The sequence below is a fragment of the Acomys russatus genome, chromosome 24 (assembly GCF_903995435.1).
Source record: "Acomys russatus chromosome 24, mAcoRus1.1, whole genome shotgun sequence".
In the NCBI taxonomy this organism is placed as follows: Eukaryota; Metazoa; Chordata; class Mammalia; order Rodentia; family Muridae; genus Acomys; species Acomys russatus.
This window is the reverse complement of record NC_067160.1, coordinates 6,911,593-6,936,581: the sequence shown is the minus strand read 5'-3', so window position 1 is coordinate 6,936,581 and position 24,989 is coordinate 6,911,593. Positions and strand designations below refer to the sequence as shown.

Genomic DNA, 24,989 nt, shown 5'->3' with positions numbered 1-24,989 from the left:
CAATGTAGTTCAATACGCTCTCTTAAACAAGGCTGGGAGAAGTTAATTGGTAAAGAATGTTTTCCCAACCTTAAACAAGCAATAAATTGGATGACATTTTTCTATTTATAGCAGATGGAGACCAGATGAGATTTTTTTTTTTTTTTTTTGCTGTTGTGAGTCTCTGAACCTAACATTTCAAGCTTCTGATGACCAGATAAGACCAGTTTCCTTAAATACTGTACTTAATATTTATGCTGACTCTTATTTGAAAAGTTAGTTAGGATGTCTAAATAGAGCATTCCAGATACAATCTTCCAGTGATGACACTGTACTCTTCTTAATTTCCCTAAGAATAAAGCTAGACATCACACCAGTGTTTAAAAGTCAAGCATTTTCAGACGATAAGCTGATGCTGCCTCAAACATCTTACGTTTCCATCCAATATCTTGAAATCAAAAATCCCCATCCATACATGCATAGTCCTCCTCATCAGAGGAGGAAGCAAAGAATTATTTAAAATATAAAGCCTTCCACATTTCAAAGTAAAAATAGACACCCTGCTTCCCAGGGCAGGGGAAGTTCTCCAAAGTTCAATCTTCTTTTCCCAGAAATGGTGAGAGCAGCTAACCACCACTGGGCTTAAATGGGTGTGAGTATGCGTATAGTTCCCAGCATGTTCAGTTTATAGCTTCTGTGCTGGTAAAGGTCACTTTCCCAAACTCACAGATGTGATAATATGCACAGGGAGAATTCTCTCATCCAAGAGCTGTACAGCCAAATCAGGAAAAGAGTGTAAGAGTGACTTGTGAGTGATTACATGCAGAGCGCTGACTATCAGGAAAGTGTACCTTCGAAGACAAGAGCAGTTGTGCCTCTGAGAAAGAACGAGTGCTGAATGATCACCAGCACTAAGACACGGCGAAGGAGAACAAGGGGCTTTGGTGATGGTATGGGGTGGGATGGAGTGGAGCCACACTGGAATAGATGGGTGGGTTGGCAGATATGGGAGTGGGGAGAGTGATGGCAGCTCTTTTTGAGGGAAAAACTTGGTGGCAAGAAAAATACATGGCCTTCCAGGAAGCTTTCTGAGCCTTTGTTTGCCTTCTTGCTTGTTGTTAGAAGATACTTGAGAATATTTCATAAACAGAGGAAAAATAGAACAGAACAGAACAGAACAGAACTGAACAGAACAGAACAGAACAGAATAGAATAGAATAGAATAGAATAGAACTGAGTTCTAGACAGAAGACAAAGACAGATTCCTGTGTTGAGAGTTGGGGAGGTGTTTGGACATTCTCCAGTGCGTGTCATGGTCCAGTTGCCCCTAACTCAACTCCACTTCCTCCTTCCTGGCTTGATATCACTGATGACAGGATTGCATAGTTCACATCTGTGTGGCATTGTTTTCTTTCTTTTCTTCTACCTTTCCCGTCTCATTCTTCTTGGCATCTTCTCATTTTCCAGCATTGCTCCCTACTCCCTAGATGGAAGTATCCACCAAGAATTTGGCAAGTACAGAAGGAAGGGACTGTCATCTTTTATTCATTCATAAATTTCAATCCCCTAGCATGTACTGGCATACTAAAAATATTTGTTGAATTGGAAGGAACTGTTTAACTTATGCTTGGATGCCTTTTCACATATGGTCGCAGGCCTCAAACTTTCTAGACAAGCACTGCACCACCAGGCTGCGTTTCCAGTCTGCTAAACGTGTCCGTTTTTACAAAAACAGAAATAAGATGAAAAGAGAGTGAGCAATGTGAGACTCCGAATATGCTGGAAGTTACAGATTCACAACCTGAATCAATGGTCATGTGTAGAAAGATACAGCCTCATCTAAGGTGTGCCACGGTACCCTCAAATCTGAGTCGACAGCTGTGTTTCATGTTCGAGCTGTTGTATTCTGTATTTTGCTGCTCTACCTTCTTATGATACTTGCTTGGCTGCATTAGCTGGTAGTGTACACACTTCCTGTACATGCAGGTGGTTCCCAACTTATAAGTAAGTTGTGTCTCTGTGCAGGAATAGAGGAGAATAAATAGCATTTTCCCCTCACCCACCACAGGGTTCACAGCTCACACCCCTATAAGCGAGAGGAATGCAGAATAAATTCATTTAACAAAACATTCTGTTACCCAGAAGTCATAAGGAAAGAAGAGCAAAAGGCCTAGGGAAACAAGCTTTACATGAAGTCTATAGAAAAAAACGACAGTCGTGGGTGTGGTGTAATTGTTGTAAACTGACAGGAACTTACCAGTCTTTGTTGGTTCAGACTGTTTGGCCTCCATGTCCAGGGCAGGAACCCTTAAGAATGAAAGTCTTAGGACCTACTGCTAGGTAAACTGACTTATCTCTGTAATAGGTATGTGGCTTTATACAAACTCCTATTTTCTGTCTTCAATGATGTCACCCTTCTCCTAAATAGGCCAAGGGGCTCCCAGAACTTATACATCAATTCTCTTTACCCAACTCCCCTTCCTTTAGAAGGAAACATGACATTTTCTTTATCATTTTCCCTAGCAGGAGTGAATGATATAGGTCTCTTCCTTGTAATCGCATCCCTGATTTTCACATATGCAAACATTTCTTAACACACAATTCTGTCCATCCGAATTGTGTGTGTGCGCGCACACACACACACACACAGACATACACGTTATTATGAAACTTCAACGTCTCAACCTTCAGTCCTTCTAGGTTCTCTAATAGTCAACGTCCATGAAAAAGGTTGCTAAAAAGAGAGTGGACTTATAACGGTACAGTCCACACAGAGGGAGATGGATTATTGCTGGATATTTTAAAACATTATTTGTGCAAAAGTGAGAATTCAGTACCTCCCCCCAAACACATTTCTTTTTTTCTTCTTCTTCTTCTTTTTGTTTGTTTGTTTATTTTTTGGGACAGGGTTTCTCTGTGTAGCCTTGACTGGCCTGGACTCGCTTTGTAGATCAGGCTGGCCTCGAACTCACAGCGATCCACCTGCCTCTGCCTACAAGTGCTGGGATTAAAGGCATGTACCACCACCGTCCGGCCCAAACACATTTCTTAAAACCTCTCATTTCTCAGCAGAAAATATTTATGGTTTACTATATTCTCTTAATAAATTTCTAGTGTCAATTGGAGGTCTGATCAAGGAATGGATTGTTCTGTAGAACAAGAGAGGACAAGACTTCAAAATAATACTTTTCAAAACTTTAGTCAGCCCATGAATGGATATTCATTTATTTGAGATTTCCACCTTTCTGATTTGCTTCAAATGGCCCTTAATTGTTCTGTAACAACGTGGTCTAGTGCTTTATATTTGATTGTTATTATTTTGCTCCCCGAGATCTTATTGTTGTCCAAATGAGCATATTCTTACGTACATCTATCTTTATGTAAACTTTACTCTAGCTAATTTAAAGTTGATTGATTAATAAAAACAAACAAACAAACAAACAAAAGCCTACACCTAGGCAGGGCAGAAGTGAGGGGTAGAGCTAAGGTTCAAGGGTTTTGGGGAGTGAAGAATCTCGGGAAAAGGGAGAGAAGTACCAGAGGAGAAAGAAAGAACAGAATGGCCATGGGATAGGAAAGAAGCACATGGGCCAGGAGGAGGGAGTTTGAATTTCGACCTGAAAAGAAGTGGCCCAGATGAACAGCATTAGCAAGTATTGTGGGATTACAGATGGGAAATCGCTGAGACAGAAATGATTAAAGCAGATGGCATGGGATGGGGGCTGGGAGATAATGGGAGGCAGTTTAGGTGGTTAATGTCTGCCAGCCCCTGGTATAGGTGGTTAATGTCTCCCAGCCCCTGGTAAGATGAGGCGTCTTCTAAAGTACAACAGGTGTCTTTTATTGATTATGATAGTGGGTTAGATAATGCCACTGTAATAATTACTGACTATTTAATAACAAACTTTATTAGGTATTTTTATTTACTACAACATGTTCTGTATTGAGTTCTTTGATAACTTCTCAGGTCACTGTAAGAGGATCAGCTTTGATAATTGCTCTCAGCTGGTCAATGTCCAGCCGTCATCACCTTCCTCATCCTCACAGCTCTCATGCTCGTGCAGTACCTACTGGACCACTGCCACACTGTATGCCAGGTCATCAGTTATTGGCTCAAATGAGTCGTGGATGCTGGTAGTTGTCTCTACTGCTTTATGACCTACTTTGTACTCAAATAGGAAAAGTGCTCCAATTTGCTAATGGAATTTTCATGGTAGAAAAATAAACATCAACAAGTCATTAGCAAACAATAAAGTAAAAATGCACAATAAATGATGCACATCACAGACTCATTTATTAGGAATCCATTCCAACATCAGGCAAGTTTCAACAACGCCAAAGCCATGCTTCCTTTGGCACTGAGCCAATACTTTACCTTTGGTCATAAATTAAAGGTTTAGATGCAACTTGAAGGATATTCCTGAAATATAAAGCAGCAGTTTCTACTCTCACCATAAAGTTTACCTCACCATAAAGTGTTATTCGGAGGTGGAGTTAAAGAAGAAAAGATAAAATATTTCATGGGATGGGGAGACATTTCAGTTGTAAACAGTTTGCTACCCAACATTAAAGACCTGAACTCAGGTTTAAAAAGCAAACAAACAAACAAACAAATAAGCAAATTTGGTTATGATGGCATGTGATCATTGTCCCAATGGTGGAGAGGTACAGGCAGACAGATCCCTAGGGCTTGGTCTCAAGACACCAAGACCAAATAGGAGTCTTACTGGACAGGTAAGAGACCTTGTCTCAAAATCAAGGTAGATGCCTTCTCAGGTATGACAGCAGAAGTTGTCCTGTGGCCTCCAGCCTTGTTGACAGACAGACAGTCAGACAGACAGACAGACACACACACACACACACACACACACACACACACACACACACACCTCGAAAGGAGACTCCAGTGAAGATACAAACTAAGGGAAAATGATCTGTCTAGATGCTTTTGGTTGCACATGTCAAAAACCTAACAAAATTAGCTTGAGCCAAAATGTATTAAAAACTACTTGGTGCCCCCCCCCTTCCCCATGTTATTAAAGGTATTCAAACTGCTGGAGAAAAAGGAGACAGCTGAGCCTCTACAGGCAGAACCAATGCCTGCCTCTCTCTCTCTCTCTCTCTTCTCTTTGCTTGCTTGCTTTATCCTTGTCACTAATTCTTGGCTGTCTCTTTAAATAGAAAAACAAGTGACACCTTACCCCTATTGGCCAAGTATTCTATCATGCTGAACTGCTTCAGCAAGGTCATAGAGAGACAATGACTCACCCCATTGTCACCTCTTTCGGCCAAGCAGTGGGTGTTCACAGACCTGCTGGTGAGCCACTGCTGGTTGACTTTTTGTGCATTGTCAGGGAGCACTCTAGCAACTTTATTACATATCCAATGCCTCACAGCTCCACATCGTATGGTGACCAACCTTTAACTGTGGTACCCGGGAGGTAGGAGCAGGAGGAGGAAGATGAAAGTTGCGGGTCATCGTCCACTGCATACAAAATAAGAGTCACTTTGCAAGTGGAGGCAAAGAGATCAGACGCTCAGAAAGTCTGAGGGGTGAACTGCAGTGGCTGGGGTCATCGGGAAGAGGCAACTGAGGGGTGAACTGCAGTGACTGGGGTCATCGGGAAGAGGTAACTGAGGGGTGAACTGCAGTGGCTGGGGTCATCGGGAAGAGGTAACTGACACGCTTGTTTGAGAACAACTGTTCCTCCATCTGGGCTTTAAACGAAATTCTACTCAGGCTTTGAAAAGACACAGTGTTCCTTTCTAGACGTATTTGTGGAATTCAGAAATGTATATTTTTAAACCCACAAATTTATTAGCATAATGCTTGTGGAGGTGAGGAATTGCTCCAATAGTCTTATTAGAAAAATAATTCTCCTGGGTATATCAGTCTATACCTAGCACCCCAGCACTTGAGGGGTAGAGTCCAAGGAGCAAGAGTTCAAGGTCATCTTACCCACATAGCAAATGTCAAAAGGTCTAAAATCAATGAATGAATGATAAAAAAAAAACAAAAACAAAAAACAACAATCCCAAGTAAATGATATTAGTGTTGGAAGACCAAGTAAAGGAGCCGCGCAAACACTTACTTTCTAGTTAGTACCACTAAATAACCAAAAATTATCTTTTAAGCAGAGACTATATTAATATTTACCTTCCTGTAGTCAGGACAAAACTATTATTATCCCTTATAAAACTTGAGCAAAACACGCTTCTCTGTATCCAATATGCTAACATCTTACAAAAGAAAAAGAAAGGTACTAGCTCACAGGAGCTGGTTACAGATCTTTCTGAAAGGAAGCGGGGTCATGACTTTATGTGTGGGAGGTAAATATGGAGTCAGATCAATGAAGGGCAGCAAACCACAGCCGAGAGCAGGTCAGGGAGCCCTGTGCTGAGAACAGTGAATTTCTGTTATGGAGAGAAAGAGAGGAACAGCCAGTGAACTAGCTGCCTGGGAACAGCTGTAAATCTGGCAGGAGACAGGTCAACCAGGCAGCTGCCTGACCTGTGTTATCCGTAGGTCAAACAGAGGACAAGAAACAGAACAAACTGCTCATTCACAAGTTTCCTGCGGGGTGGGGGGGGGGGTGAGGTCAGCAGGCTGGGGAATGAAAGGTCAACTGAGCTGAGGCAGCCACAGAGGATGGAGGAAAATAGCCTTGGGGAATGGAGAGAACTGGGGAGATATTGAGACTAGTGCATCGGGGTTCACTTTCCAGTGAAAGAATTTTAAGTAGTGGAAAAATTGTGGAGGTGACCAGCACACTTACACTCACTCACACTACTTCCCTGGGAAAAGCCATATATCCAGTGAGATTCCTTGTGCTTAGTGACCAAAGCGATAGTAAGTACAGAGAAAGTATTACTTCTTGTTTACAGCTTTAAGATTTCAGATTCTTTGTCACTAAGTAGACGTGCAGACAAGATCTGGATTATGTGGGAGCCTAAGACGAATAAGCTAAGTACAGACCAAACAATCCATCGGTTTCATATACAAAAGATAATTAGTTGAGCAAGATTGAATTAATTGGAAAGCAGTGTGCTCCTTGGGGGCAGGGAAACCCACTTCATAAAAATCTAGCCGTACTTAGAAGGGGAAAGAGGTTCAATGAAAGTAAAATTAAAGCCAGTCATTTCCTTAGTTAAAATGTTTTGGGCATGTTTGGTCTTCAGCCCTTCGTGGAGACTCTACAGTCAGTTGGTGAACGGCAGGCGTTGGTTCTGATTTCATGGTGCTAACCTTCTGAGGGAAGAGGTGTGCTCCACGGGTCCCCAGACGAGCAAATGCAATATACGGAAACAGAGACTGGGCAAAGAGCAGGTGGGAGGCGGGTAGGTCTTTGTGCTCTCGCATAAGCATGAAGGGAAACAAGAATGTTAAATACACACGGTTGTATCTTCACAGGGAGAAATGTATAACACGTTTTCTGCGTAGAATGCTGGGAGCGAATGTGGCTAATAGCCCAGGGACCGTTGCTGACATCACACTAGATCCTCCCTCCCAGACCCTTATCTTGAGCTTGGTTGTTTAAGTCAAGCTATAGAAACCTATCTTTATGGAAGATGTCACTTGTACTTTACAAAGAGTTTTGATGTAGTCATGCCTTAAGCTTTGTTGTACACACAGGATTGAGTTCCAGCCAAGAATTTTTTTTTTCACCAAATTGTGCTGTGTTTAATTATGCCTAAAATAAAGTACTAGGCATCTGACTCTTGAAGTCTGAACCGACACCAGCTACGGAGTCGGTGTTGAACCAAACTACGTTCTTGCTCCTGCAGACTATCACTGTGCTGGCCGTGGTGGTGTCAAAGACCCCATGGGCATGTCAAAGACCCTCACAGAGCAAAGCATGATGTGGATGGGATGTTTCTAGAGGCCACTATGAAATGATGGCCTGCCTGCTTGAATGAGGTGAAGGAACACACCATGTAGGCACCTTAGAGAAAAGGGAATTTATAGTGGGTGGGCACAGGGAAACACGGCCCTGAGACTGCAGAGGATGTGCAAAAAGTCAGTGTCTCACCGAGTACTTGAAGGTGGGGAGATGTGTCAGGAGGCAGAACCTAATTAGGAAGCTTCTGTCAAGTCTCTAGCAAGGGACTGGGCTCTAATTCTCGAGATAATGAGAATTCATCAAAAATTTTGTGCAACATGAAATATTTTTTTATACCACAGTAATACAAAATAGAAAATAGTAATTAGAGAAATTGTGGAAAATCAACAAATATGTGAAAATTAAATTGCTTTTGAACAACCTATGAATCCATGAAGGAATCAAAGCAAAATCTAATTGTATATTGAAGAAAATAAAACAGGAAACATACACACTAAACTGTTGGAATACAGAAATATAAAAGGTAAGTTTATAGGAATAAGAGCCTACATAAAGGAAAAGTTCAAATAGAGAGCCCAACTTTATACCTCAAACAACTAGAAAAATAAAAGAAAAAACTAAATCCAAAGCAAACAGTATGAAGGAGAGATAATAAAGATCAAAGCAGAAACAAATGTAATTGAGACTATACACACAGCAATCGAGATTCACAGAATGGAGTGTTGGTTTTGAGATGATAAATCAACAGATCTTTATATTATCTCAGATTAAAATCAATAGGACTCACACAGATAAAATTATAAATAAAAAAGAGACTTACAAATGGTACTGTAGAAATAGAGCAGATAAAAAATAGAGTAGTTATGTCAGCAGAATATATGATCAAGAAGAGAAGAATAAATTCCTAGAAATATACAGCTTGCCAAGACTGAATTATAAAAAGATGGAAAATATGGTGTAAACAAAAGACTGATTAAGTAATTAATGGCTTCATGTCAATGAGAAGCCTTTGTGCAAAACTGAAGCTCTGTGCTCCTAGGAACTCTCGAGTTCCCCTTGCAATAGGTTCTCAAATCTTTGCCTCACAGCACATTACTCTTAACATCAAATCTGCTATAATTTTAAAATCTTAGCATAGTTTTAGGCTTACAGAAATAAATGAGCAGAAATTCCAGAGTCCCCCGTGACCTTTGTTTGTACATCTGGGCCATACCCCATGACCCACAGCCTACACTGCAGTGGAACTTCAGTTACGGTTGACAGGCTGACACTGACGGTGCCATTGCACCAAGCCCACAGGTAAAGTTAGGGTTACTCATGTGTACATGTGATGAACCTGGACAAATATATGTTATCTGTATCTACTAGTGTAATACAGTACAGGTTAGTCTCACTGCCATCGATGGTTGGTCTGCCCATTCCTCCTCATTTGACTATAGTAATCACAGACCTGCCTCTGCAGTCTTGTTTATTTCCAGAACGTCATTTAGTTGAAGTAATATATTGAGTTGCACTTTCACATTGGATCTTTTAACTTATTAATATCCTTACAAGTTTATCCTTTATCTTTTTGCAGCATTTCTTTTCTTTTCTTATCTCTTTTGGTTTTTCGAGACAGGGTTTCTCGGTATATCCTTGGTTGTCCTGGACTCACTTTGTAGACCAAGCTGGCCTCAAACTCACAGAGATCCACCTGCCTTTGCCTCCTCAAGTTCTGGAATTACAGGCATGTGCCACAACATTTCTTCTTCTTTTCTTCTTTTTTAAAAACACTGCATAATGTTCTATTGCCTAGATAAATACCAGACTATTTATCTACCAAAAGATTTCTTGATAATTCCATATTTGGGCCTTTTTGTGTGTGTTTGTAGACAAATTTTTTTTTTTTAAAAATCCATCTCAGTAAGTACGGAGGAGAAAATTCTGCATGCCATGAGAATGATTAGTTTCTATTTTATTTATTATTTTAAAATTGTTATTTTATATGTATGGGCATTCTGTCAGCATCCATGTCTGTGTTCCCATGTATGCCCGGTGCCTGCCGAGGTCAGAAGAAGACATTGAACCCTCCTGGGACTGAAGTTAAAGATGGCTGTGACCATCCATGTGCATGCTTGCAACTGAACTCAGGTCCTGTGGGAGATCAGTAAGTGCTTTTAACTGCCAAGCCATCTCTCCAGCCCAAACAATAGGATTAGCTTCTGAATGTGTGACTAAAAATGTCTTGCAACCTGTGTACCACTTTTAATTTCTTCCAGTGAAGAATGAGCATTATTATGTCTTCTCCACCACTTGTCATTACCGGTAATCGGGATGTTTGCCAGTCTTCCGTATGTGTAGTGGCATCTCAGTGTCTTATTTCAAAGATTTCTAATGGCATGTAATATTGAATACATTTGGCTACACTCATGAGTCATCCGTGTATTTTCTTTTCTGAAGGCCTGCTTACGTATTTGTTCATTTGTAGTTATGTTGTTCTGTTTCTTATTGTTGGGGTTCAGGGGTCCTTGGTTTATTTACACAATAGACTTTTAACAGATGTGTCTTTGTTGCGTGTTTTATTTACATGGTCTTTGGCTTGGCTTGTTTTTCTTGATGTTGAATCTACAAGGCAGTTTCCTAATTTTAATAAAGACCAGATTATCAAGTGCTTTCCTCTCAGAGACCATGTCTCTGGTACTGTGTCTGAAGTCCTTGCTAAAATGAAGATTTGCTCCTGGGTTGTTTTCTAGGACTTTTATGTTTGCATTTTGTGTTAGCTTTGGGATAGTTTGCATATTGATGTTCAGTTGTTATAAGTGACCAGTTGGGAAAACTATCCTTGCTGTCTTTTGTTGCTTTTTCTTCTTTTGGCAAAGGTAGTTGTCCACACTACACCACACTATATGGAGCCATTTCTGTTCTACAGTTGTATTTATTAGTTTTCAAAAATACCATAAAGTCTGGGTTGCTATGGATTTTTGGTCAGCCTTGATTCAGATGATATTAACTTCCTGATACCAGAGATCCCTCCAGGTTGCCACAATGACAAATTCGAAATCAAAATCATCCTTTCAGATAGATAGGCTCTCAAAATTATTCTTCTTCATGGTCACTGAGTCAGTTAAACTTGGGATATTCATATCCAATTAAATGTATGCCAGTAACTGGCCTATAACACTAGAATACAAAATTATTAATTCACAGGGCCTTCCTTCCTTGAGATCAGGTTACCAAAGAGTTCCCTCAGCAAGATTCAGTCAGAGCTGGGTCATCTTACTCAACTGGAGTACCCATTGACATGAGGCTGTGGTAAACATTGCTTCACCAGGAAAGTGCCTCCCTGGAAGGCAAACCTCTCTACATGCCAGCACTATACACCCTTCCCTCGATATCACTGCATCTGTGGCTCTGAATAACGTTCTCCTTCTGCTGTTTTACTTATAGAGCTTTGAAGGCTAACTACCTTCAGTTCACTCTTTTTAATTTTAGGTATATTGCATTCAATCAATGCCAAGCAAGTCTTGCAAAAAAGGGAGCCGTTTTGACTCTTTCTAAAGTAAAATTGCAGAATACTGTTCAGCATCATTACATGTAGCCTTAAAATATATGTCTACTTTTAAAGTCATGGAAGACTCCATTATCTTCATGGGAAAAGGGGTATCAGATGAGCACTTAACTACAGAAGGCAAAAGCAGGCTGTCAATCAATGTGGTTTTCTCCCTAGGCTGGACAGTAGAATCTTCATGATATGAAATACATATAATATTTTATATCTCTGTGTTAATTATTCTTCTCTCCATTGAGACAAAAAGATGAGAAAAACAACTGAGGGTCTATTTTGGTCTATAGTGTGGGATACAGTTCCGCATGGCAGGGAAGTTACAGTGAGGCCACCCATTGCATTGTATCCATTGTAAGAACGTTGAGAGAAATACTTGCTGGTGCTCAGCGAGCTTTCCCCTGCAATTCTGTCCAGGACTGTAGCCCACTACAGAGCATTGGTCATGTTCAGTGTGGAGCTTCCCCACTCAATTAAAATTCCCTGGAATTGTCTTTACAAGCACAACAAATATGCCTTCTAGGTGACTCTAAATACTGTCATATCAGCATTAACAATATGTATGTTAAAAGGCACAATTATGGTATATAATTGTATATATACTATATAAAATATATATGTATATTTTTCTAAAAGAGTCATAGCCTCTCCAAACACATATGCATGTTCATTTTCATATTCTTGCCCGACCGCAGCCTCAACCTTGCTGGTAAATATGTGGCTCTTTACATGGTGTGGGGTGATGCCAGGTTTTGTCCAAAGGTGTTATCTGAGCTCACACCCAACAGTGGTTTATGAGATAGCGTGTTCTTTACTTATTTCATGCTACTAATTGCTAACTTTTTCGGTTTTTTTTTTTTTTTTTACTTTGGCAAAATAAACAGGTAAAATCGTCATAAATATATTCATACATCCCTAGCTCTGTGTGACATGGAGAACCAAACTCCGCATTTACTCTGAGGGGAGTGAGGGAGAGTTAGGTGAAGTGGTTCTGCACGAACGTGAAGTTTATGCCACTGTGTGCTCATTGTATTAGAATGGAGGTGGACTATGGTGTCTACGGCACCAAGTTACTTCAACTAAAGTAAAATGGTAGAGATTTGTGGTGATCCTTTTTTTTTTTTTTAAATAATATCAATATGTCACTTGATCTCTGTGACCTCAGTATATTAATAAGTGAATGGTAGGAGTATTAAACAAAATACAATATATATGAAATCATTTTAGGAAAGACAAAACACATCCTAATCTACGAGAGATGATAGGCCTTTACTGAGAGGCTGTTCTGAGGGCCACATTAGAGGTTAAATAGACTTTGTCTGACACTGAATTTTAAATAAGCTGAACCATTAGTGAGTAGCCTGGCTAGGACCACAGAAATAATTCATTTGTACACAGCAGGCTTTCAGAAATCGAAGGCTTGTTCAATACGGTTTGCAAATAGTGTTTGCATAGATAACGAGCTTGCTGTTAGCCAGCTCACCACTCTGTGAACGGCTGTCTAAATTACTATTTCCCAAGCTGGAGCCGTGACTCACCCATTGGCAGAGCTTCCTCTACTCATCATTAATACTTTCCACTAAATTCAATCATGTGCGTATCACCAGCCCTAAGCCCCCGTCCCATGTCACCTCTAGTTTTGTTATCTTCTCTTAATTTTTTTGTATCCCCAACTTTCCATTTTCAGGTGTAGTTCCTACAGAATAGTTTTTCTGATACACACAGCCTGACAGCAAGAGGCCAAGTCTCTTTCCCAAACTGCTGACCCTGTCATTGGGAGCAGGTCAATAGAACCACATGCTCGCTCCCGGCAACAAAAGCTTCTATAGCGTCACATGGAAACGGTTCACCTTATTAAAATCAGCCAGAGTGGCCCCCATAATATCTTTTTGAGACACAGCATGCTATGTGTCCCTAGTTAGCTTGGAACTCACTGTTTAGATCAAGCTAAGCACAAGCTGTGGCAGTCCTCCTGTGCCTGCCTGCCAAATGACCTGCTTTACAGAGTTCAGTGGGACCACATGCTTAAGTGCTCTGCCTGTGAGCATTGTCTCTTCCTTTCTGTTTCTTCTTTGTTCAGTCTACTTTGCCTTCAACTCCATTTTCTTCATATTTTCACTGATGCGTGCTAGGTAACCTGGATTTATGTATAGCCCCTGTTCTGTGTGCTTATGTTATTGTGTGAAAGGTGACTCTATTGTGCTTTCGAGGTCCCTTTGTCTCCTGCTAGTGTGCGGTCATGACTGAGTCTACACTTGTCCTGGGTTTTGACTGCTATGTGAGCCATCACAGACCATGCATAGGGGAAAGGCTTTTCTCATGCATCTCTCAGAATTAATGCCTCCTGAATAGTTTATTCTCTGTCTATGTATGGGGAAGCTCAACTACTGAATTTAAAGAAAACTGAAACATGAAATATTCATGAAATCTGTGGAGAACGAATGGCATTATGGGATATGTACTAGCCGACCCTATACTTTAATGTCAACACCATTGGGCCTATAGCAAATGAATACTGCTGATAGGCAAAGGGAGAATAGTGGCTCACAGGGGTTCCAAGACAAAAATTAGTCAACTATATCCACCCTTCAACTGAGAGAAGGCATTAAAGCAAACTGCTTTAGAAATAAAAGCATTTGCAATAAGTGTTCTTCGGGACATCTTTGTGGTAACATGTTACCAGCTCTGCCTCATCGAAGCTTTTTGCTTCCCTTTTCCCCGTCATTCAGGGTGGTTTTGTTTCAAAAAAAGCATACCTTACATAAATCTATGGTTGTTGTTATTATAAAAAGAAATACAGTGCAAATCAGGATAATCCAACAGACCTGTACTCAAAACCGAGGAGTGATTGGCTAATGGTTAAGCATGTTGGCATGTTGCTTTCGATTGATTTTACACTTACCCAAATTAGTATCAACATTAGGTTACTAATATGCATTTAAGTTCTCAAGCATAATTTCATTATCTCATAGAAGACTGGAACTAGCGCTGGAGTCAGTGGGACTTTTCTGTAACTTGGGGAGGAACTGTCAAGCTCTGCTCAGGAAAATGAGTGTCGGGTGCATGAAACCTGACAATTTCAAAAGGATAAGAGTGTCGGCTTTTCTGTTGGTGCATCATAGCGAATGGCTAGAGAGTATGTGCTGGCATTGTTTCTATTATCATCAATAATTAATTAATTATAATTTATTCCCTATACATCCCAATTGCTATCCCCTCGCTCAAATCACAGACACCAGAGTTCATGTTAGAGGCAGTCTCCCCTCCCCACCCACATGGAGAATAAACTGTCCGTCAGGTACATCTGAACAGGGGGTGTCAAGGTTCTCTGTATGCGGTGTCCTTGGTTGGTGCATCGGTTTGTGCAGGCGCCCCTGGGTCCAGATCCGCCGGCCGGGATGGTCTCCCTGTGGAGCCCCTGATTCCTCCAGGTGCTTCCATGTCCCCCACTCTTCCCTACAACTCTCAGCATTTGGTCCAGAGTCCAGCTGCAAGTCCCCATATCAGTCCCGAGCCCCCACTGGGTATAGTCTCTCAAAGGACATCTATATTGGGCTAATATCCATTTATAAGTGAGTATAGACCATGAGTGTCTTTCTGGGTCTGAGTTACCTCACTCAAGATGATCATTTCTAGTTCCATCCATTTGCTTGCAAATTTCAAGATTTCCTTGTTTTTGATAGCTGAGTAGAGTGTGGGTCGGCATCTTAAAAATTAAAAATTCAGCTGAAATGCCTTGACAATGGAGCCCTGTGATTGCTCCACCCAGTAACACAGAAGGGTGTGCCAGAGCTCCCCTTAGCACCACCCTGATGTTACAGTGTGGAGCAAACCACTTGCATTCTCAGAATCTCAACACCCCTACCAGGTATTTACATGACAAGCTGCTTCTGAGGGTTGGTGAGCTGCACATGCAAAGCTCCATCAGAGTGTCTCTTCGGACGCAATGAACTCCCCTCCTTTCCCCTCAGCATTTAGACTTCTTTTCCATGTAGCTTATTGTAATATGAAGTAATTTTCAATCCCTAATAATAACTTTCTCTCTAGTCTTGTGTCAACAGGAACTGTGAGCTATCGCTGTATGCATATTAAAATATTATTGCACCTGATCAAATATTGTTGTAAGATAATATGCACCAAGTCCACATATCATTTCTTGCCATGTTGTACGTGAGCCTAGTGCAGCGATGCATACAAGTTTACATGTCTCTTCAGTCTTGGTTTTACAGAAAGTGTGAGCCATGCCTTGCTTTTAATTTTCAGTTCTAACTCAAACGTTTTTTTTTTTTTCATGGTTCTCAGAAAAATTTCATAAATCATTTGTCCAAAATAGAAAAATTTATGAAAAAAATATAACCCATGCAGGTATCAGCCGCCATATTGTCTTAAAAGATTATAGCCAAGGGGCCGTAAATATAACTGTGCAGGTTAAATGTGGCTGTAGTGGTGACCTTCTGATGTTGTAGTTCAGATTTACAATAACAAGTAAAATCTGAAGATAAATTATTGTGAAGTTGGCAGAGCATATACTATATGGTTTCTTTGGTAATTCGGTCAATCAGTTAGACTGATTCTTAATGGACACTTACTGTCAGGGCAGCATCCTGTCTGGGACTCCAGAGTGAAATTACACCGTCTCTAGCTAGTATCAGTGAGTTTTGCCTAATGAGGAAGTTGTGAACAAAGTTCTGTAAAGTTGATCTGTACAAGAAAGGATCAAGTGCAGCAGGTAGATATGAGAAACGACTTCCTAATGCCACATGAGGAGCAGGTGCCTGAAGGGTGCATGGAAGACAGATGTGGAAGGAGGAGAACAATTTTTGCCATTGACAACAGAAGGAGAAAAGCTTAGGGGCTCAGGTGACCTTGAACTGGTCAGCCGACACTTAAGAGCAGAGATTGCTAGGAGAGGCAGAAAGAAAACACAGTGGGAACTGAGGCCCGGGCGGCAGGGAAGGCCAGGTCAGCTGAGCGCCTGGTATGGTCAAAGGTATGCCTATGGGCTCTTCTACTATGTAGGCCTAGATATTGAAGAATTTTGAATAAAAGAATTCCATAATCCAGTGAGTATGTTATGGATCCATTTTTTTTTAAAGGATAACAATACTGTCACTGTTACCTTTTTTGTTTACACATTACAGAAATGGCATACATACATCCCTTTGGTATTGTGACTTTGAAAGGTCTACCTTGTACCTCAGTTCAGTGATGCCAAAAGCAATATTTTCACTAAACGATACCTAGAATTATAATAAGAGCCTGTGAGCAGATCTTTAGTTAACAAGGTTTTAACAGACAGTGATGCAATCTTTAATGGAGAAGGTGTAATTACAAAAGATACCTTGTCTCTAATGGAAATTTGTCTGGGTGTGTTTTTACTGCTCAGTGAATGAAAAGGTTTCATACAGGATACACTGTTAAGACTTGAGAGACACACACACACACACACACACACACACTGAAAAGTTTTCCACTCCACTTTTCATTAACTTTTTCAGCAAAACAATGGAACTGCCAGAAGTAAAATCGCTTGAATTCTGCACATTTTATAATTTCAGGGGTTAAGCATCTGAAAGGCCAGAATGGATCAGCGTTCCCTGAAGAAGAGGAAAATGCAAGCGAAAGAGAAGAGAAGTGGAACCATTAATTACCCACCTGCAGCAAGAGGACTTCCTGATGGTTACTAGACTGTACACTCTCCTAAATACCCAACAGTACTCCAAAGCTCCACCTCCAGCACCGTCCTCTGTCTCATCCTCACACTCATAGCAGTGTGGTCCTCATGGAAGCCTTCTTGACTGGACTGTGAAACCCAGTGCAGGGTGTTGTGTACCACTTGCAGTAAAGAACAGGCACTTATTTTACAGCGGGTTTTCTCTTAAACTAATCATCCCTAGGAACTCGCTACCATCCGAATGTTCTCACTTTGATACTGCCAACGCTTAACTCCTTCTGGACTACTGATAGGATATACATTCTAAAGTCAAATGTAGAGAGCATGACTCTAAGAGGACAAAATGAATACTGAGTGAGCTTGGGATGATTGTGAGTGGGAAATTAATGGAAGAGAAATGTCTATGGAAGCTTCTAAGCTAATACCTGCATTTAGCATGCTCCTGCAAATAGATCAGACCACAGTTACTTCGAGAAGACAATGATAGGTAGATGTCAGTTGTCTTGACTCAAAACACCGCATCAGATGGGAAATGATTTTCACCCAGGGGTGTGTTAATGTACCTAAAGAACCAAATGTCGCTTCTTTTTCTAAGTTGTGCAATTTTGGTTTCTCGGCATCATTTAACCATTGAAAGGAAAATGCTACATTTATAATAAAAGACACCAAATCTCTTCCGCTCTCTTTTTTAACTACTTGAAGTTAAGCCATCGACTTTGTATTGCTTTTAGATTGTCTGGGCTTTTCTTGTTACATTTTTCTTTCCTTGGTGCTAGTGGATAAGCTCAGGGCTTTGTATATGCAAATATTCACCCACTAGACTCTGCCCTCAGTCTTACTGCACTCTAATAAACCATTAGTGGTTTATTAGTTTTCCCTGTAATAGAATAAAAAATGTGTTAATTCAGACATAGACTCATCCATTAGTTCAACAACTACTTTTGTGGTGTTTAATTTTTTTCTGTTATTTTTGAGATTAGTATTACATCATTTCCCCTCTCCTTTCCTCTCTCGAAGCTTTCCCATGTACCACTCTCACTCCTTTTCAAATTCGTGGTCTTTTCAAAAATTAGTTGTTGTTACTTGCATATCAGCAACTACTTTTAAATGAGTTTTTTCCCCTAGGAAATTACTCTTTTTGGACATAAAAATAAAGGAAAGCTCATTTGTTCTCTGGAGCTGGGTTAGAGTAAGGCTCTGTAAGATAGTGGGCATTTGTCAGTATGACTTTAGCTCTGAGCTCATTAATTATTCATAATATATGAATGCAGTTGGAGGGATAAATAATTTTGTTCCTACGCTGTTGGTTTTAATGAGATTCAAATATTTCATTTGTAAAGAAAACTTCTCAAAAACCATTAAGGGAAGGGGCTGGTGACAGAGGTCAATGGTAAGAGCACCTGTCGCCAACTGACAACCTACCTGACAGGAAGGGAGAGCCAGTTGTCTCTTACTTTGTGATAGGCATTGTCCTCTCATTTCACCCACATACCTTGGTATATGGGACACACGCGTGCGTGCGCCCGCGCACACACACACACACACACTAAATAACCATTAAAAATCATTAAGGGTTAACTCACTCTTAACCCTAGAAACCTACAAGAAGAACATTATGATGGGTGGATGTGGGCCCAGGGGTCCTGCTCAAACTATGGCACCAGCCAAGGACAATACGTGCTGTAAACTTCAAACCCCTACCCAGATCTAGCCAATGGACAGGACATTCTCCACAGTTGAGTGGAGAGTGAGGTCTGATTTCACATGAACTCTGGTGCCCCATATTTGATCATGTCCCCTGGATGGGGAGGCCTGGTGGCACTCAGAGGAAGGATAGCAGACTACCAAGAAGAGACTTGATACCCTATGAGCATATACAGGGGGAGGAGGTCCCCCTCAGTCACAGTCATAGGGGAGGGGAGTAAGGGGAAAATGGGAGGGAGGGAGGAATGGGAGGATACAAGGGATGGGATAACAATTGAGATATAATATGAATAAATTAATAAAATATATTTTAAAAATCATTAAGGGAAAAATAAGAAAGGAAGAAAAACAAAATTTGAAATTTATTATAAAAATTTAAGATGGAAATTTAGAGGAAGAATATTATTTTTAATTTGAATTTTATAATACAACAATTAGGAGAGTTATGTGAAATTATTAATAAATGCAGTAGAAATAAGAGTTTCACTTGCTGAGAGGCAGCCCAAGACTATGAACACTGTTCTCTGGCTTCCATTCTGTCTTCTCCCTTTTTTCCTCTTCCTCCTCCTCCTTTTCCTCCTCTTCCTCCTCCTTCCTTCTCCTCTTCCCTCTCCTCCTCCTTCCTCCTCCTCCTTCCCTCCTTTCTTTTCTTCTCTTCACTGCTGTTGTTGGTAAAACAATTTCTCCCAATCCTTTAGAGTTTACTGTTATTATTATATCTCGCTTTGTTTCTTTCTACTGAAAACATCATTAAGGTACTTACTTCTTGTAAATTCTTTTGAGTTACTTGTTTCAAAACACTCCTGACACCCTTTGGGAGTGCTTGTACTCCCTGAGTGACTAACAAAATAAAAACCACCCTTTCCTGTTACTTAAGTGGACACTTTCATAAGTGCACCCTCTGCTTAGGCAAACAAGGATCCAAAGCTCTTGCTGATTTTGTATTATCATTTTTGAAAATAAGAAGCCTGACTTCTGAACTCTTTCCTTTTGCTCTCTGTTCTTAAAACCATAGAGATACGGAACTTTAAGGTGAAAGTTTTCCTTTGGAGTGTTGTTTCCTTCTATTCCTCTGTCCACTCTCAACACAAAGCAAATAACATTTAAAGCTTACGTTTTCTTTGGAAAATGTGTGACATTCTCAGGGATTTGAAGGAAGCTGAAGCTGAGATACTGGCTTTCAGTTTCTTTTTCACACAATTATAGTCTACATTGAAAGCTTTTGCTTGCTTGTTTGTTCCCACAAAGGAGCAGTGTGGCTTTAGTTTAGTTGAGTGGGCAGGGGTACTTTTTGATCTGTAGGCTCAATTTCATTTTGTAAAATATATTTTATTAATTAATTCATATTACAGATCAATTGTTATCCCATTCCTTGTATCCTCCCATTCCGGCTCAATTTTCTTAACCAATATATTTTATTATAACTTATTTAACTGAGTGTACACCACTTATAACCTGACTAACCAAAACAATAGGAAAAGATGATTACAGAACACAACAGCAAAACCGTAAGGATATCAGTTCCAAGGAGTGATTCTCCTGACATAATCAGCAGGATTTCTTCTGCTAGAACCTAGAGTAAGCAGAACCTGGAACCTCAGCAGGAGCCAGAGCCCTGAAGCCTTCCCTCAAGCGGTTCTCTCTAGGAGCGTGTATATATATATATATATATATATATATATATATAAAACACATGTATAAAACAAAGTACATACAGCAGGGAGAACCATTTGACAATCATGAAAATAATGAGCTCTATACATGTTACGTTCACAGTGAATTTGTCATCTGCATTTATCTAGTTTGGAGTAAGTATTTTTCCTGTCTTGTTGGGTCTAAATTTCCAAATGAGATTCAATATCTATCCTATCTCAACTCTAATAGCTTAACTTCTTTATCTTGATCTATAACAATCTTGTCCCCTAACCACCTAAGCTTGGATGTAAAACTATACTATCGTGTGTTCAATGTTCCTCAGAGACTTGAGAAGGAATAAAACTTAAATTCCTGAGTGAACCAGCAGTGCGGGTTAACAGCTTCCAAAATGTACAAATTGACAGTGTACTGCCTGACCAGTAACCTGGTACACTTTATAACGCTGAAGCCTCATCTTCAGCCTTCTGGCCTAAAATCTCTGCCAGACTTGTTCGCAGGGCACAAACTATTAAGGACTTGCTTACCCTGACTTGGCAGAGTGCAGCTGTCGACTCTGCCTGCATTGAGTTGCCCATTTTTAGGCAGAATCTGTTTGTGGCAGGAATAAGGACATTTTGCCCAGTGGCTGGTTTGCCACCTTTGAAGCCATTTCCATAAGGAGGCTCTTTGATGCTCATCATCTTCTTTGAGGCCGGCTGGGTATTGTCAGGAGTTAATTTGTCTTGTTGTTGAAGAAATTTAGGATTGTAAGAACAACTTTAAATGCCATAAGCTGTGTCTCAAAGTACTCCAAAGAACAGCAAAAACTATCCCAAGTCTCCAAAAGCCCTGCCTCCAGTTTTCGGCTCATTTATATATCTCCTCCCAGAGTCTGTTCACGGACTCTTTTCAGCTGGCAATAATCAAGCTCCCGCACGAGGTGGTCGGTCTTTGAGTGGATTAACATCACCTGTTCTCTCACAAGACCATTCCGATCCCGCACTTGGGATCCTAAGAAACAGGTTTCTCTCTCCTTCATTGATCAGTACTCTTTCAAATTTAAAATTTGCCAAATCTCATTCATAGGATGATGGTTAGCAGAGGAGCTTTGAATCACTCTGACTTAGATTCAAATCAACCTCTACCAAATCTTAGTCTCACTTTCTCCAATTGCAAAATAAGTCCATTCATTTTGGACCTACATTGTTTTTAAGACTTGAGTGATGGAGGAGCTATGAAATACCTAGATCAGTCACATGGGCTCTGTTACCACAGTTAGGAAAGTTCCCAAATGCATCTGCATCTGTCTAAACGTCACCTCCTGTGTGGTATTTTTGGATGTCCGGGTGCAGTGATCACCTCTTACTCAGTCTATAGAAGCTTTGGCCATGTCCCAACTCACCACTCTGTGCTAGATTGACCATTTTCTGCACTGCTGTATAGTCCCACCCCCCTTTTTTTAAACCACTGAACACTCCAACATCCCCTTTGCTCTTTCCCCGTGTCAGCCATTTAGATGCCTCCTAGATGCTTTCTGCTCTTAGGTAAAATGTCATCGCTTCCTCCCAAGCTTTCCTCATTACCCTTGTCCCTTGTTTTGGGGTCCTTGGTTGTTTGTGCTGGATGGCAGAAAAGCTAAAGGTTACAGATTATATTGTCTTTCTCATACAGATAAAAAAAAAATAGGAAAATGAATGTGCTAGAGCAGGCAGTTAGGCCAGAGCACTCACTACTGCATGGTGAATTTGTAGCATCCTAAAAGTGGTCTTGGTTAAGGAGCTGTATTATAAATCAGAATTCTAAACTAATTTCTATGCTTAAACAAATTTTTATCATTTCACTTTGAGTTTCCAATGTTTTCTATATTGTGAAAAATATGGTTTTAGGCTATCGATGATCAAGTTATGTTTATTTTATGAGTGGGATCAGAATATGCATAAAATATTCATATATATTATTTTATAGTGGTAACTGTTTAGGAAGGGGCAAATTAAAGTGAAAATATATTTAAAATTCACTTAAAAACACATTCAGTGACTGTAGTAGTATTCCAAATCACAATCTTAAAACATAAAATATCAAGTGAACCTTAAGTTCACCTATTAATGAATTGAGTGAACTTTAAGTAGAATTTTCTTTGAATGTTGCTGTAACGAGCAACTTAAGTGTCAGTATTTCAGGGTCCAATTGAATTGTAATATAGGTTCATTAAGTAACAAACAAGCCACATACAGCACTTCATGTGCTTCTCATCTCATCTAAAAGCAACGTTCAAGTGCAAATGGATTATAGGAAAGGCAGGTCTGCTTATGAGAAAGTGGTTGTGCCATTAAGTGATTCAGAGTAAAGAGGGTACAGGAAGGCACACTCGTTTTCATTTGATAAGTCACTGATGCCAAAAGAAACATTTCTTGGAGCCATCACATCTATTGATTAATACATTTGTTGATGAAATATAAAATCTCTCAAGGAAGTTAAGCGATTGTGTTTCAGAAAGTCATGCAACCTGAAGAGGTAAATATAAACAAAAGAGAGTCTAAATGTCCTCCGTTCAAAGCCTCCTCTCAGAGCTCCGGGGATGCCTAAAAGGAGGGAGCAGAGAAAGTGTAAGAGGCAGAGGCGACTGGGGATACTGGGAGAGCAGGGCCCTCTGGATCAATTAAGCCAGCCTCCTATGAACTCAGCAACTGGAGCAGCAAGCACAGGGCCCACAGGGCTCAGCACCGTGTGCTCTGTGTGTATGGTATAGCTATTAGCTTGATATTTTTATGGGACTCCTGAGTGTGTAAACGAGTAGATCTCTGACTATTTTGCCCGCTCTTAGGACTCGTTTCCTTTTATTGGGTTTCTGTGTCCAACTTTGATATGATGGATTTTGCTTTATCTTATTATATTTTATTTTGTCATACTTGGTTTTTGTCTCTTAGAGGCCTGTTCTTTTCTAACTAGAGACAGAAAAGGAGTTGATCTGGAGGGCAGAGGAGCAGGAACTAGAAGGAGTCAAGGGGGAGAAACCTATAATCAGATATATTGTATGATAAGAGAATCTATTTTCAATAAAAGGAAAAAATGGGGGAGAGACTGAGGGATGTCTTCTTTATAATAGTTTATTAACGCTTAGAGAATACCATACAACATATCTTGATTATATTCACCTCCACTTGTAGCGGATGTAAACGTGTTTTTGTTTTGATCTAAAGTGTGGGATGTGAAACTGCTTCCTGTGAGGGGGTGTGGTGTTTGTCCATAGGAAAAAGACTCTTAAGAGGCCATGTGATGTTTGTCTGCTAGAATGGGAACTGCCTCATGTGGGGGGGGGGCATGGTTTTTGGAGGTGAAAAACATCTCATGTGAATTATTGGAGGATATAAATAGGCCCCAAAACAAAGGTCAATTGCTTTTGTATGGTTTCCCATCTCTTGGCTTCGAATTGTTTTGAGACACTTCTAGAGATCTGCTACCATTGTTGTTGCTTTTGCTGGATTGCTGGATTGCTGGACTGCTGTTTTAATGGGTCTGCTGGAATCCTGAAGATGAAAAGTGAAATCACCCCAAGGAACTGAATCAAAAAAGGTCAACCTCTGCTGTTTTTATTAACCTTCTTTCTCTCCTATCTAGGGTAGGTGGGTTGGAAGGGAGGTAGAGGCATTAGCGAACCCCAAGTAAAAGTAGGTTTTAAAAAGATCAAAGCCTACACCTACCCCTTCCCCTAACTCACCCCTTCTACTCCCTTCACCCCTTTTGTTTTATGGTAGACTGTCTTACAGAAGCTGGACAGCCCTCTCTCTGGCACTTACAGTCCTCCTACTCCCTCTTCTGCTGTTTATATTGAAATGACGTCACAAAATAATGAAAGTTATTTTGCAAATAACTCCCATATCTGCAGAGCGGTGGGGATAGGGTTTTCTGCTCCTCCACAGTGAGTGAACATAGTGAAATAATGAATAAATACATCTTGAAATAGACTGCCTCTTAACTATAGGTCTTTTTCTGACATTCATTTTGTCAAACAAATGTGTTCCCATTGAGTTTAACTGTCTTGTTTTATATCAGTAGCAGAGATTTGATCTAAGGGAGCAAATACATTAAAGACAAAAGTGTATAAAGGAGGGTACTTAAAGCCCAAAGAACAAATTATAAGATAATTAAAATGCCATTGGATTCATCTTCGTTTTTAAGTCTTATTCCGCTAATAAGACTGCATTTCCACCCCTTCTCAGACTGTTAATATTGGTGAACTAATCTGAGGGGATGAGAGTGGTCAGTTCTGTCTGTGACATTACTGTGTCCTCAATGTATCAGAACAGTAGAGGGTGTTCAGCATGTGGATTCCTTAGGAACAGGTAGGTGGTAACGTACAGATGCAGAAGGCTGAAAAGAGAAAGGAAGCCTCAAAATGCCTGGACAGTGCCTGGAGGTCCCTTTGCTTTGCAGAGTTGACACCGTGGGGAAGTTTTGAATCAGAAAACACCTGTGAGTTCTGGTTTGAACCTTCCTTTCTGTAGTAAAGGGTGGAGCTCTCCCTGGGATGTATATCTCACTCAAGGAGTTAAAAAATATAAGAGAAGAAAGCATTCAGGGGCAAATAACAGAAATATCAGCACACGAAGGTACC

General features: G+C 40.4%; 1 protein-coding gene across 1 annotated transcript in view; it reads left to right on the top strand.

Annotated features, from left to right (window-relative positions):
• Positions 1-17,038, top strand: part of Ppp1r1c (protein phosphatase 1 regulatory inhibitor subunit 1C) — a 99,817-nt gene extending 82,779 nt beyond the window's left edge. The window contains exon 5 of the mRNA XM_051167125.1: positions 16,920-17,038. Within this exon, the coding sequence (XP_051023082.1) occupies positions 16,920-17,008 (89 nt within the window). The 3' untranslated portion in view covers positions 17,009-17,038. The remainder of the gene's footprint in view (positions 1-16,919) is intronic.
• The last annotated feature ends 7,951 nt before the right edge of the window (positions 17,039-24,989 follow it).